This window comes from Acanthisitta chloris, unplaced genomic scaffold (genome assembly GCF_000695815.1).
Source record: "Acanthisitta chloris isolate BGI_N310 unplaced genomic scaffold, ASM69581v1 scaffold7024, whole genome shotgun sequence".
NCBI classification, from domain to species: Eukaryota; Metazoa; Chordata; class Aves; order Passeriformes; family Acanthisittidae; genus Acanthisitta; species Acanthisitta chloris.
In genome coordinates this window covers 32,081-47,554 of record NW_008668678.1, presented here as the reverse complement: position 1 = coordinate 47,554, position 15,474 = coordinate 32,081, and the positions used below count along the sequence as shown (strand labels likewise).

Genomic DNA, 15,474 nt, shown 5'->3' with positions numbered 1-15,474 from the left:
AGGAATGCAATCTGACAAAACTCAATTTTCCCCAAACATTTAATATAGATCATCCTTGTCCCTTGGAAATGAATGCTGTGAATTTACCCTTATGAAGGGCTGAAAACTGAGAGAATATAAATTATAGTAGCAACAAACAAAAAGGATTAAGGACAGCATCACAAATCTAACTCAATGACTGGTTAAAAAGCTATAAGTGAATACTAGGTCACATATTTGCTTGTATGTCAGTCAAATACACTGTTGGCTTCTGCAAAGAGTTAAACTCTTAAGTTTTTCTATTGAAAACACTAAGCTTTGCTATCAGCTTGAACGAAATAAATGAAGACAGCATGAACTTGGACTGGCTGGAGCTACCTCTCCATGGAAGACTTACACTTGAAGAACTATTTACTGAAGCTATTTGAGACTAGTTCTGGACCACAAATGCAACATTTTAAGCCCCCTCTCCTGCCAATATCTTTGAAAACAAACTAAGTAAAATGAAGGAATATATGGACATTTTTTGCTATAATTATGTTTCTAGTGGCTAATTTTCCCAGGCCACTGCATTGTAAGGATTCAATGCACCACAACAGTCGTTCAAACAAGTTAATAAAAGAATTAGTAACGGATTATTTCCAGCACCAGAATATCCTGATTCTTGATTTGTGCTTTAATCTTCTTGAAAACCTCAGGCCTATTTAAGCCACTCAAACATCTTGTGCCCTTGCACAAGCTCCTTCATCTGCAAAACTAATGTTGATTTTATTTTGATGGAGAAGATTTATTAAATTCTTTTCCCTGTTTGCATGCACTGCTTGAGCAGGTCCCTCACATGGGTGAAGTAGAGAGAAGAAGGAAGGACCCAGTCCTGGTCCATGTTCACTGACTTCACCTGAGTCATAGACAGAATTAATGGAGTATCTTACTTAAAATAGAAATTCAACTCCCCAGAAGAGTGAATTGTGATTCAGTTTCATTATTTTCCTCTTGTTTTCATGTCAAAAGCCAGACTGTCTCAGAAGAAAAAAGAACACCTTACAATTCCAGCTGAAGCAAGAAATTACTTTTCAGTCAACTCCTGAAAACCTAATTTTTGAAAATCCAAGATTTCCCCAAATTTGAGGCTGTATCACTATTTATATAAAGTGCATTTGTAACTGTTTTCATTTAAACTACATTAATTTTGCAGAAAGAGAAAAGCTGCCATTTGAAATGAAGACTAGGAGAGGGACATTTTGTAGGGAGAGTGCTCCCCATAAGATAGAGAACAAAAACTGGAAAACTCAGGCAAGGTTTTAAGCCAGGATGCCATTCTTCATATCAGAGCATATACAATCTCTCCACAAAACCCTTCTCCTCTCCTTACACTGTGGAAGGAAAATCCAGTGAGAAACTGAAATACCAAAGGCAAGATATTGCCTGATGTTTGTGGGAGGAGATAGATGCTCAATCCCCAACCCCTCCTATTTTAACAAATGAGCAGGTCTATCTTAATGTGATAAGGCTGGAAAGGAATCTGACACACAGATTTAATGTATTTGTTCAAGAGAAGTGGCACACTAATGGAAACAACACCCTCATTTCAAGTCTTCCTAATCATTTACTGCAAAATCAATCTGACATTGATTTATGCATAAAATTGCTCCATTCCCTTCCATGACTCAAATAACTATAACTAAAAGAAGAAAACAGTAAAGAGAAGGTACTTGGGATGCTCAGCAATCAGTCCATCACACCTTTTCAAAATATTTGATTTCGTATTCCAGGATGATGCCGTTGGGTCGATCTGGCTCCTGCCAGGAAAGGGAGATGCTATTTTTAGTTATCTTCCCTTTTTTCACACTACTGACTGGAGAAGGTGCTGCAAGACAGGAGAAAAACAGAACAGACAAAACCCATTGTTAGTAAGATGGTCTGCCAAAGTCAAACTCATCAGTGCATCCTCAAACGCAAGGCAGTCCTTAGCTACCGCAGATCAGTGTGGTCTGTTTTTACCTTGCTGGTATTTGACCATTTTTAACAACTGAACTTGCACAGATTTTCAGCTGACCACCATCAGCCACCTGAGCAAAGCAGCAACATGAACTACCATCAGCAGCTTACACATCAACCTTGTCTTTTCAAGCACTTTTCAAACACATCAACCCCACACCTTGCCTTTTCAAATGTGTCAGGGCCTATGTTACCAGAATTATATATTGATTACATTTTGCTTTATTTCAGCTGCTTTCAAGGTATACATTTTTCAGAAGACCTTAGATGACATGGGCTCCTTAACTATTTTTTGGCTTACACCAAACCAGTAGTTTAAGCTGAGGCATCTTTCAGCCCCCTCCTTCCAGAAGCAAGGAACTTTACGACCTTTATAATTCAATTGCTCTCCATAAATATCACTGGGGTGATACAGCTCACATAGTGATGCTAATTCCTTGCAAATGGCAAAAGATTTTAATGGCAATCACGGTTCAGAAGTTCACGGTCTGCTTGGGGAAGCCACAGCATGAAAGCAGCTATACCAGCTCTGCTTATTATTTAAAGATGCAGCCCTGAAAGGTTATCTGCCCTTTGCAGTACACATGTGCAGCAGAAACAGGCTTGATCCTTTGTATTCAGTCCAATGTCTGCAGAGACTTTTTAAGTTGTGGTTGCTACCACCCCTGCCAGCTCTCCAGCAAAAGTTGCTATGGGCAATGCAACACTAACACCCCAGGTATTTCATGCCTGAGATTATGAAACAACGCTGAGGGAAAAGAAACACTGACTGGAGAAATTCACAGTCTCTCATTTGCAGGGCCAAGAGAACCTTCTCCAGAGATAAAGACAACCCATGTCTGGCTGAGGGACTTTGACTCACCCTCCACACAGGCAAGCTCCCAGCAAGGATGACAGGGGCGCTGAGGAGACCCATGGCAAAGACCTTTGTGGCCATATGGGAAACTGAGCGTGAAGAGCAGTAGCAAATAATCACATTTTATCTTTCAAAATGTATTTAGAACTATAAAAAATTTCTTCTATATGCAGGACTAGGTAATTATCTTAATACTAAAAAAACCCACAAGCCATTAAGTAAAATAAAGACAACAAAGAAATTAATTTTGCCAGGTCTGATTTTAAGCCAAAAAGAGTAAGAGAAGAGCTCAAGACAATTATCCCTAGACTGAAGCCTAGCAATAAGCCTTCTCTGCTAAAGCAAGCTTCAGCATCTCAGTCTTGCTTCAGCCTCAGTTCTTCTCACTCCTGTTTACTAATCCCTCCCCTACTTGGCTCTTCGAGGATCCTGGAAGGTGTTGGCTATTTCCATATTGTTTTCTGCTGGAGAGCTGGCATAAAGCTGCACAGACAGCATTCAGTTTTTAGCTGTGCATCCACTATGGTGCTCACAGCTGCTCCACTGAGCAAGTAAAAACCACTTTGATTTGAATGATGATCATGCTATTTATGCAGGCACTGCACGGTGATCACCAACAATTTTTCATCTGCAAAAGTCATCTTACCCTCGGTTGATGTCCTCTACAAGTTTTTGGCCTATATGAAGGCAAATAACAACCTAAATACAAATTGCTATTCTGGTATAGGACTTTCCATTAATCTGGGTGCCTAACTATGCATTGCACATGCATGTGCACAAGTTGAGTTGTGCAAGTGAGAGATATAGTCCGTGCACATGTGTATGGTCAGATGTGTTAGCTCAGAGAAGACAGAGTGAGTAGTGAGCTGCATTAAAATGGGATGAAGTTCCCTTCTAATGCAAGGGAGCTACCTGGTTTTCAGAGGCATTGGAAATAAGTCTCATTGTGTGGTGATGGTGCCAAATAACTGGCAATTCTACAACCGTAGTTAAATAGATTATACTGATCACTTCTTATTATGAGCCACTCAGATGCTATGTATAGGGGGTGAAGCCACCAAAGTGCTCAGAAAAAGGGACCCAGCCCTCTGAGACTGTTCTCCAATGCCCCTAAATTCCTGCAACACATCCCTGCTTACAGAGCTCGCAGCAGAGTTCTGGCAGGATAGAGAAAGTCACGTTGAGCATTAAACCCTTTTAAACTCCTATTAGCAAAAGCAAATTTGAGAAGTGCAGAGAGGGGAGACCTCAGCCCTCCCTGGTATTGAATGCCTTTCAGGAAGGTGAAAACCATGCAGTTCCCAGTATCAAAACTGCCTGACCAAATAGCATACTTATCATTGACTTTATTGAGGTTTCCTGAAGTATTTATAGGACTGAGGCTCACAAGTGCTTTAAAACCAAGAAAATAATGCAAGTACTCTCCCACTATGTTGCAAAATCTTTCCCTGGGAAGTTCAGGGCAGTTTAGCTCTCATTCACATGCACCAGCACAGTACAACATAAAATCCACCACCAGTCATCCAAAAGCACTACCAAAGGTTCTACCCTCCTAAAACAGAGCATTCTCTCTAAAAAGCAGTGCGCGAAAAGCTTGTCTAGCTAACGGTTTCATGGACTTAAATCTCTTGGTGTGCAAGTCTCTAACATGTTCAATTGTGGCTCTACAGAATGCTCTGCTCTGCTGGGAAATGGAGGGAAGATAAGAAAATGAGTAACCCAACTCTCAAAGTAAATTAGAAAAGGAGTAACCGTATCCTTTTTGAATCTCCTTCAAAAGAAGCGTTAAAGTGTAACCGTGAGATAAAGGCCAATTAAGTAAATTCAATAAATCCCAGTGGTGCTGGCATGATACAGCAACTACTTTGCATCCTCCATGCACAGAGATTACGGTGCTCTAAAGCGAAGGAAGGAAGGTATAAGTATTTTAGAGCTTTCTTTGTCAAACAAAATGTAATCCAATCCAGGCAAGTGGACAAAGTCTGCAATCATTCCATCTTAAAAGCCTGCAACTGGATACTGTGCTATATGATCTCAGAAAAATAAAAGGATTACTTGAGACTTGCTTTTCAAAGGTCACTGCTTCTGCAAGGGCAGCATCCTCTTAATAGAAAGAAGTCAAGCAACAGAGCCCTTCCATTTGGAGTACAACATGCAAAAAAAAAAAAATTCATGTAAGAGTTAAGATATATAAAGTTGTAATCTCTCATGTTTCTTACATAAACAGACAGAAATGTTGTTCAAATCCCTGCCTTGACACTACAAAAGGTGGATGTACATCGTGAATTGTTCACATTGCTTTACAAATAACCTGCACATCTGCATTAATTTCTCAGCAACACACTCTGATCAAAGAGGGATATTACATCATTTATGTTTATGTTTGCCATTTATGGAAACAGCCATGCGTGTGATGAAAGCAAACAGAAGATGTAACAAGGTGTGAAATTGCTAATGTACATTTTTGCTTTCCTGAGACCAAAATTAATCAGGAAGCAAAGAAAAGAATAGAAAACTGATTCTACCTTTTCTGTTCTGTTCTAACATTTCATAAGAAGAGTAAGGGGATATACCAAATATACTTTTGGCAGAAGATGCATAATTAGTCACATCTGAATAACTACAGATTGTTTCATGAGGAACAGACCTTTTAGGATATTGTTCCTCTGCAACCTTTGATAATGACATTAGCACTGAATTAGTCATCCAGGCACCAAACCCCATATTTACAACACATTGTGCTGTGTCCCACTAACATCTAACATACAATGATGAAAATTCTAATTATATTTTAAGAGAAACTAATGTTATCAGGTGAAGGACCACTGTACCAAGAGAAAACAATCCAGTTTCTACATTTCATGGTCTATCTAATGCTCTCACCAGCCCAATTACTTTTGTCTTGGTATTTTTCACTCTGACAAAAACAGCTGCTAATGGCTCCCCATCTCACTCAGCCCCACAACCAGTGAAGTTCTCCACTTTTGATCAGAAAGAAAAAAAACATACTAGCTCCCTTCACACTCAGTGCAAAAGTCAAGCCACCAGCTCAAGACCTTTAATACAGCTTTAACTTCTGCCAGGACAGATCTTCACTTGGAGCAACCCAGAGTTGCCTAGGAAGAGATGGTGACTTACATGGGCAAAGGGACTGGACCTCTCCTTCCTTTGGCTTTCCAGGTATCTGAGCTTCAGGGCCCTTTCCGAGGCCAACTCAGGCATCAGAGAGGAAGATCCTACTGCTACCATCTCTGTCCTGGCTGCCCTTATAGACATCTATGACACAGATGCCTATAGACATAGACATCATTTTTTATAGATACCTACGCTATGGATTTTCATGTGTTTCTCATGAGTTTGCAATTTCTTTTACCATGAGTACCTTGCGGTATGAGCAAATGTCTAGGATCTAACACATGAGACCTTTCAATACACCTTGGGATTCCTCCCTCCATGTGATGCCATGTTTCTCTTGCAGTCTGAATTTATGCTAATAAATGACATAACTGATTTTTTTCTTTTCTCAGGCCTTTAGTGACTTCAGAGTTTGGAGCAAGAACTGCATTATTCACCAAGTCACTCAAAAGGCATGTGAAACCATAGGTGGTTTCAAGCAGTAGGTTCATTTTAATGAAGATAGATACATTAGTTACAATAGAAGCACTGTTTGGGGAAGAGGGATAAAAAAAGCAGCCTTCACTGCATCATATCTTTGCATTTCTGTATAGAAACTACAGTTTTAGAAAAGCCCAGAAAGGGCACATTTACTGCAGATATTATACCTGGGTCAGAAATTAGCATTTAAGTAATAACTCGACTTTTCTGCTGCTATTTTTAATATCCTGAAGTGTACCCAAGTTTGCCTGACAATGGGTTTCAAAACTCTTTGTCCCTTGAGCACAAATACTTGCAAACCATGCCTGGCTAGTTAGGCAAACAGGTTGGGCCCTGATTTGCAGGTGCTTGGAAATGTTTCGGAAAACTGAGTCCAGGGAATGAAAGGTCCTTGGACAAACTAGCATGAAATGGCATTTCAATTCTACCTTGAGATCTTGCATGAGATTATCAGTCAGGCAGAGGCCCTAAATAGTGCAAGGAGGTGAATTTTAGCCCCAGGATTAGATTAAATCCAAACACCTTGCCAAAGGAGGTGTTTTAGGAGCTCAATCCTAACATGGTTCATACACGGAAATCATCTTCTTTTGAATGATTTTTCAATGTGCCTCTTGGGTAAAGTGGGACTTCATGCCGGTCCTTTTCACACATCAAATATCAAAATGAGAACACAATCTTCAAATTTCCTTTCCAAATATATAATGTTTCTTTACATCTTTTACCTCCCAAGATGAACACCTGAGGTGTCAGGTCTTAGATCAATTTACAGTCCCTGTTACATACCACCATTTTGAATGCCTATGAAACCTGAGATGCTCCAATGTGTGCCTTGAAACAAAATAGTTCAGACAAGAACCCAACTGAAGCACTCAGTGACCCTGAGAGAAGGCAAGGCCCCATTTCTGTAATATGAATCCATGGCTAACCAAAGCGACCAAATCCATCTCATATGAAAAGCGGTGATCTTTCAAGTGAATCCCCGACCAGTTCCTAAAAGATTCAACACAGCTCCTTTAACTCAACAACAGTACATGACTTAAAGCCCAAGCTGGTCACAGTCAAGGTGCTTCTAAGACCTTGCTGCCTCCCAGCTGGACACAGGTTTGGGTTTGTGCAAAGCGAAACCCAAATCGGTGCCTAATTCTCTTGCAGAGCCTGTTTTTTCTTTGACAAAGCTTTCCTCAGATAACTTCTCTCTAGGCTTCTAATCCTTGGACCTAGGATACCATAAAAGTACCTTTGCTAGAGGCAAAGAGAGCAGTATGGACACTGTGGTTTTGTGGACACTACTAACCCAACGCTTTTAATTACCAACAACTGCACTACAGAGAAGTGCTCACAGTTGGAGCACACAAACCAGAAAATAACCCATCAATTCATATTCACATTAGAGAGGTAACAGAAGTAATCTCCATGCAATTTGCACTAGCACAGGGATAACAGTTCATCTCTTCTGCTCTGTGTAACAGTTCAGGAGATACGGCTGTCTACTAGATTTACTGTGCCTCAATACCCTGTTCTTGCAGTAATTCCACTGCACTTGGAGGAAGGAGGGGTGTATGCATGTTGAATTCACGTAATTCAAGGCTGTCTTTTCTCTGAGTATGGCCTGGAAGAGGTTGCAAGAGAAACAGCAAAGAAAAAAACCCAAGGGAAACCAAGTATCTTCTGTTTCACAGTGACTAGGTAACATCAGCTGACCCACCCATAAGGACCTACTGCTTCTTGCGGCAAATCTTGTGATGAACACTCCACAACATTTGGCTACTCCTATAAAATGGTATTAAAAGAACAAATAGCAAGAGAGCAGTCTTATTGCATGTAAAAAAATCATTACTCAAATCCTCATTGCAATAACTTGCATTATAAAAACGTATCTATAAAATATCCTTTGTTATTAGGAACAATTACTGATTATTGATGCATGAATTATGAAACAATAAAATGCATAATTTTAAACATCTGTATGCAGTCTTTTCCTCTTAATCAAAATATGGTGTTAACTGTAAGAAAGCAGGGCTCAGCACATACTCTTTGAAGGACAGAGGACACAGACAATGAAAGCTTTGCCAATCACCAAATAATTTGCCTTAGTAAAATATTGATGAAACTCACTGAAGTGCCTATCCTTGTGGAGGTGACCCAAGAACATCTCACTGTAGCAATATCTCACCTTTGGCACCCCTTTCTGTATACCCTGTTGCTGACTGCAGGCATGTTTCCAAAAATCACTGCTTATGCCACAAAGCAAGGAAATAATTTCTAGAAAATCAAGCATAATGAAACTACCCTGTGTCATATGTTGCAATTGCAAGAGGATTACAAACAGAGCCTAAAGACACCACCAAATCTAGGCACTAAAATATAGAACCTTTGGAGTAAGACTCCCTTGTCATTCCTCATGTGTGCACTGCCCCATATACAACAGAGCCAGAATATTTAATGAAACCTATCATGTATAGCACTGCCTTCTCCAAAAAACTCATAATCTTGGATGAGACTCTTAAAAACATATGGTTTCAAGAAACAAACTGGATTTCTGCCATCGGCCTTCTGTTTACAGAGTTGTACAGACATGGTTTTGGCTACTGCCAATCATGGATGAGAGATATATATTCTTATAGAATGGAAGTTGCCTGTAGATTCATATGACTTGCAGGCACGAGGCTTAAGGAAAACATGACCAGGTAGCACAAGAGAAAATTGCAGGTGGTAGGATATCCTCTTGCCCCCACCAATCTCAAAAGTTGTAAATGAGAAAAATGGCATTAACACTAGTTTGTCACCAGATACCACAAGCTAACTAGCATGGCCACTATTGGAAATGTCCACCGTTGGGATGTAGAGAAATGCCTTGGTATTTCAGTCGTTGAGAAATCCTCTGTACTCCATATTTTCATTTTTTTTGGTGATTTATGAGAAGACTTATAATAGAAAACTATAATACCGAGTGCACTCGTCTCAAGGGAGGGGAAGTATTTCCTCCAGCTTGTTCATCAACAGACATATTCAATGCCCTATCAGGAACATCAGTGTATGAGAGTTTTAAGGAATTTTAAGGACAATCTATATAATGAAGGCTACAAAGAGCACCATGCTTTATAACATCAAAGGAGGTAATTTTTTTCCCTTGAAACCTGAAGGCTTGCAAACATTCACCTATGTTTTGCAGGGACTCCAAAACCAGAGTCACAAATATTGTGGTGCAAAATCCCCTTCACAAAGCTACAGGCTGTTTAGAAATACTAATTTAAAAAATTGGCCTGGCAAGACTGGCCCTGGCCATAGCTCACTGGGAAACTCCTCTCCAATTGCCAAGCCTAACATAGATTCATTTGTATTTACAGCAGCATCAGCCCAGAGTCCAGCACAGCCAGTTCCTATCAAGCTACAATTTATCCTGATCCTCAGAAGGGAGAGGGAGGGCATCACAGTTTGCCTGGGCTCAGGGAAAAGGGCTCCCTACTGTCCCCAGCAGATGCTTTGTACTCAAGGCCAATGTGTATCTGAGATGAAGAGTTGTCAGAGCAGCGAAGAGAGGCATCAAGACATTTCTGTTTTCCTATAGGGTGCAGATCCACAGGGAATTCCAATACCTGAATTTGCTTTTCTAGGGCCTCTGGAAATCAAGATAAGTTTTCCTCAGAGCTGGGGAACAGTTTACAGTTAAGACCAGAGCCTGATTCCTTCATGCCACAGAAAAGCTGTAATTTCCCTATATCCTATTAGTGGTTTAATTGTGAAGTCTAAGAACAAATACTATTGACTCACAGGACTCTTATAAATTCAATCCTAGCAAGGTGATAAGGACTCCAGCTCTGATCCATCAAAGCAGTTTGGGAAAATGCTTAATTTTAAGCGCATGAGTACTACCACTGCTGTCAGCATTTTGCTGGATCATAGCCACAGGGCTCAGCATTTTGCTGTAGAATTCTCATTATTGAGTACATTTATCAGACCAGCTTCCAGCACACTTACCAGTGCCTTTCCTATCATTAGTAACCTAATATGCTATTTGCATTTAAGCAAAAGCTTCCTTTTAAAACCCACATGCCATTAAGAACAAAAGCAAACCAAACTATAGCTACTGAATAAAATGCATAAAATGTGCATGTTCCTGCTCCCTACCATAACTCACATTCTTAATTCCTATACTGGCTCCTTTCTTCATACAAGACTTGCTGCATCCTTCTTCCAGCTGCAATCAAACTCTAAACCTGGCAAATTCATGGACCATTTTTAAACTGCGTGGGAAATTTCCTTCTCTGCCAAGCCTGCCACTCTCTATGATACAGCAATCAGTCTTGCTGATGAATTCTAACATTAAAGCCAAATTACTAAACACTCTAGTGAAATGAGAGGCAGACAAATAAATTCCTTGTTTCCACTTGAAGAACAGCTACTGAAGAGGTGCAGCAGGTCAGAGGGAAGAATAGGCAAAGTCCTTAATTGTAGTCCGTCCATTGTAGTTTGGGTGTCCTAGGTATTTAATCCCTCCTACCACCACTGTTCTCACACCTCTCTTTCAGAAATGGGAGAAAAGCATGAGCCCACCACCTCTGAGAGGACCCTGAGCTAGTCACAGCTTTGCAGAACCACAGTCCAGACCTCTTCCATAAGTGAGTTCTCCAGTGAAGACCAGAAACCTTGAAATAAAATTCTTACAAATAAATAAAAATATATCAGACAGATTATATTAGAACAAAACCCTAGCATAGTAAAACCTAGAGTAGTAAAACCTCAAAATGACTAGAGCTGAAATGGAAAGGTTTATATACGAGTGGTTATATATACCTATGATCCATAAACCCACTCCCACCCTGTCTTTGGTTTCAGACACTGAGGGTCACTTTTCTGGATCAGGGCAAATGCTGCACAGGCTCTTACTGTTTTTAAGGGAAATAGCAGACAAATAGAGACAAATCTCATCCTTGCTGCCAACTCAGACATCCTGCCCAGTCTTTTGGCACTTAATTGTGACCAAGGGCACCGTTAACCCTAAACTCTTGGGTTCCAAGCATTGACATGAAGCTAACTACCAAAGTCAGCACAGATCAAAGTTTACTACAGGTGCTTGGGAAAACACCTCTTGATACTATCAGGGAAAATTTGTGTACCTTCAGCTTCCTAATGGGTAACCTTTGCAGTGTCAAACATGGGAGTATGCAATGCCCCTTTGGAAGGAAGGAAGAAGAGCTGCAGCTCCATCAAATCGTAATACAGTCTGGATTGGAAGGGACCTTAAAGACTATCTAGTTCCAATCCCACTGCGATGGGAAGGGGCACTTTACGCTAGACCAGGTTACTCAGAGCCCCATCCATCCTGGCTTTGAACACTTCCAAGTATGGGGCAGCCACAACTTCCTTGGGCAACCTGTTTCAGTGCCTCACCACCTTCAGCATAAAACATTTCTTCCTTATATCTAGTCTGAACCTACTCTCTTTAAAATAATAGCCATTACCCTTTGCCCTATTGTTACAGGCCCTTGTAAAAAGCCCCTCTCCAGCTCTCTTGTAAGCCTCCTTTAGGTACTGAGAGGCTGCTATAAGACCTTCTCTTCTGCAGCCTGAACAACTTCAATTCTCTCACCAGATTGGTGCTCCAGCTCTCTGATCATCTTCTGGACTCGCTCCAACAGATGAGCATCCTTCTTATGTTGGGGACCCTGGAGCTTGATGCAGTGCTCCAGGTGGAGTCTCACAAGACTGGAGCAGAGGGGCAGAATTGCCTTCCTCAGCCTCCTGGCCATGCTGCCTTTGGTGTAGCCCAGGACATGGTTGGCTTTCTGGGCCACAAGTGCACACTGCCTGATCATGTTGAGCTTCTTGTCCATCAACAACCCTAAGTCTTTCTCCCCCTGGCTGCACTCAATCTGTTCTCTGCCCAGCCTCTACTGGTGCTTGGAATTGCTCCGATCCATGTGCACTTGGCCTTGCTGAACTTCATGAGATTTGGACGGGCCACCTCTCAAGCCTGTCCAGGTCTCTTTGGATGGTATCCCTTCCCTCCAGCATGCTGACTGAACCACACAGTGTCAGTGAACTTGCTGAGGGTGAACTTAATCCCACTGTCCATGTTACTGACAAAGTGCCAGCCCCAGTACTGACCTGTGAAGAACACCACTCCTCACTGGTCTCCACCTGGACACCGAGCCGTTGACTGCTACTGTTTTGAGTGACTATCCAGCCCATTCCTTATCCACCAAGTGGTCCATCTATCAAATCCACACCTTTTGATTTTAGAGACAAGGATGTGGTTTGTGACTGTGACAAATACTTTGCACAAGTCCAGGTAGATGACATCAGTCATTCTTCCCTTACCCACCAACACTGTAGCCACCAAATTTGTCAGGCACAATTTGCCCTTAGTGAAGCCATGTTGACTGTGACTATTTCATCAGATCCCATGGACTTGTGCTTCTTCAAGCTCCTTAGATCCTGATCTTCTCCTATACTGGATAGTTTTGAATTCTCCCAGTACCTGCCTTTGCCTTCTGGGACTCAGGCAGTGTGGCTGGAGCACTTGCTGGTGAAGACTGAGGCAAAAAAGTCATTGAGTACCTCAGCTTTCTCCATATCCCGTAACCACGTCTTCCATTTCCTTCTGGAGAGGGTCCACATTTTCCCTAGTCTTCCTTTAAATACCGACATGCTTATACAAGCTTTTTTTTGTTCCCCTTGCCATCCCTGGCCAGATTTAATTCTATCAGGGCTTTAGAGTTCCTAACCCAATCCCTGGCTGCTCAGATAATCTATCTGTATTCCTCCCAGGCCACCTATCCTTGCTTCCACCCTCTGTAGCCTTCCTTTTTATGTTTTAGTTTGTCCAGGAGCTTCTTTGTTCACCTATGCCTGGCATTTTTGCCTTGACTTCCTCTTTGCTGGGATGCATTGTTCCTGATCTAGGAGGAGGTGATCCTTAGATATTAACCAGCTTCCTTGGGCCTCTCTTCCCTTCCAGGGTTTTATTCCATGGCACTCTACCAAGGCAAGCAGGAGAGTACACTTTGGCCTATTCTGGGAAGTCCAAGGTAGTGAGCTTGCTGTGCACCCTCCTTGCTGCCCTAGAGGATCTAGAACTCCACTATTTCATGGCCACTGCAGTGCAGGCTGAGCTTGAACTTCACATTATTCCCAATCAGCCCCTCCCTGTTGGTGAGAACAAAGTACAGGACAGCACCTCTCCTCGTAAGTTATCATCAATGCATTCCAGGAACATCCTGGAATCCTTATGCCCTGCTGTGTTGTCCCTCCAACAGGTATCAGGGTGGTTGAAGTCCTCCATGAGGATCAGGGCTTGTGAACATGAGGAACTTCTTATCTGTCTATAAAGGGCCTTGTCCACTAGGTCTTCCTAGGTTGGTGGTCTGTAGCAGCCTGCCACCATAAAGTCACCTGTCCCTGCCCTTCCTTTAATCCTGACTCACAAGGTCAGCTCCTCATACATCCTCAGGCAGAGCTCCACGCACTTCAGCTGGTCACTGACATAGAGGGTGACACCTCTCCTCATTTCTCCTGCCTGTCCTTCCTAAAGAGCCTGTATCCCTCCATTCCAAGATTCCAGTCATAGGAGTCATTCCACCATATCTCTGTGATGCAAATAAGGTCACAGGTCACACATCTCTAACTCCTCTTGTTTGTTCTCCACTGTACATGTGATTGCATAGAGGCATTTAAGTTGGAACCCTGGTGAAGCCAATTTACTGACTGGAGTGGCTGGAATTCCTTTGTGCTGCTCTTCAGGTGATCTGCTGAGTTTCAGTCTCTCTCCAGGCTCCGGGCATCTCTTGCTGTTTATGACATCAAACTGGGAGGAGTGGGATGGACTGAAGTTCCCTTCCCCTTCAAGTCAATGAAACATGATCTCCCTGTGTGCCCTCCCACACAAAATGCTGTGCCATGCCATGCCCTGTCTGCCCTGGTTGCTCTCAGTGCTCCCTAGGGCTGCTCCTTGTGAGACTGGGTGTGGATGCTACTACTCCTGGCCCTGTCCACAACTCATCAGCCACTCTTGTACAAGCTGCAGCCTCCTAGCACTCCTCTGGGATTTCCAGGCTCAGGAAACCCTCCTGTACATCAGGATGCCCTGCTCTGCTATGAAATGCACCTTCTCTGAACCTGCTCACCTTGGCAAGTCTTCAACCCATGGCTTCCCAGTAGGCAAAGTGATTTACTTGGGGAGAAGGAAAAAAATACTAGAGAGACCTGGTGGCTCCATACTGTGCCCCATTTTGAATGTTAGCAAAAACACAGTGCATTTTGAGGTAATCCAAGAGGGAATTGGAGAAAAAGTGCAAGTTGAGAAAGGTACAAGCAGAGACTATTCTGTCCTGGGTAAAGAGAGACTGAAAGAGAACATGAGTCTCCAAATAAGTAAAAGGCTGCTGTCTCTGGAGCAAGACAAGCACATTATTAAATTTAGGAATGACTTTCTAAGGACAAAAATAATGAAGCACTGGAAAAAATCATCCAGTGAACCTGTGGTATCTGTGCCTCTGGAGGTGTTAAAGCAGGTTAGATGAACACATCCTGAGATCCTTCCAGACACAAAGCTCTACAAAGGCAGCTGGGTGAGTGAAAAAACTAAAAAGGATCTTGAAAGGCAGAGATCCAGGAGACATATATTTAGTGCCATTTACCAGCCGGCATGTTTGTGCCAGGAGATGTTAAGGCAAAATCTGATTTGTTGAAACCAGCTAGTCACACAAAAGGATGGCAGTGGGATAAAAGCATCAGGCCAGAGGAAATAATACTTTGCTCTCCAGCTCTGCCAGAGACTCCTAGCATGACCATGGGCAAGTCACTTCACCTTTCCCTGCTGTTATCTGTGCAATGAAGATAATGGTAATTCCTTTATCTGTATAGACTTGAGGGGCAGGGACTAACTATTCAGATGCTGCCAGCACAATCTTTGCTCTGGCCTGCAGGCACTGCTGCAAGGCAAATAAAGAAAAGAAGGAACACCTGCAAGCATTACTCCTGGCAGCTGGCTCCTTCTATTTAAATCACAAGCAAGTTGGCGAAAC

The 15,474-nt window shown here is 42.2% G+C and overlaps 1 protein-coding gene across 2 annotated transcripts in view; it reads right to left on the bottom strand.

Moving 5' to 3' along the window:
- The window catches only part of EPHA5 (EPH receptor A5), an 89,906-nt gene that overhangs the window by 48,648 nt on the left and 25,784 nt on the right, over positions 1 to 15,474 (bottom strand). For both annotated transcript variants that reach the window (XM_009072997.1, XM_009072998.1), the window contains exon 3: positions 1,722 to 1,846. In XM_009072997.1, coding sequence (XP_009071245.1) covers positions 1,722 to 1,846 — 125 coding nt within the window. The remainder of the gene's footprint in view (positions 1 to 1,721; positions 1,847 to 15,474) is intronic.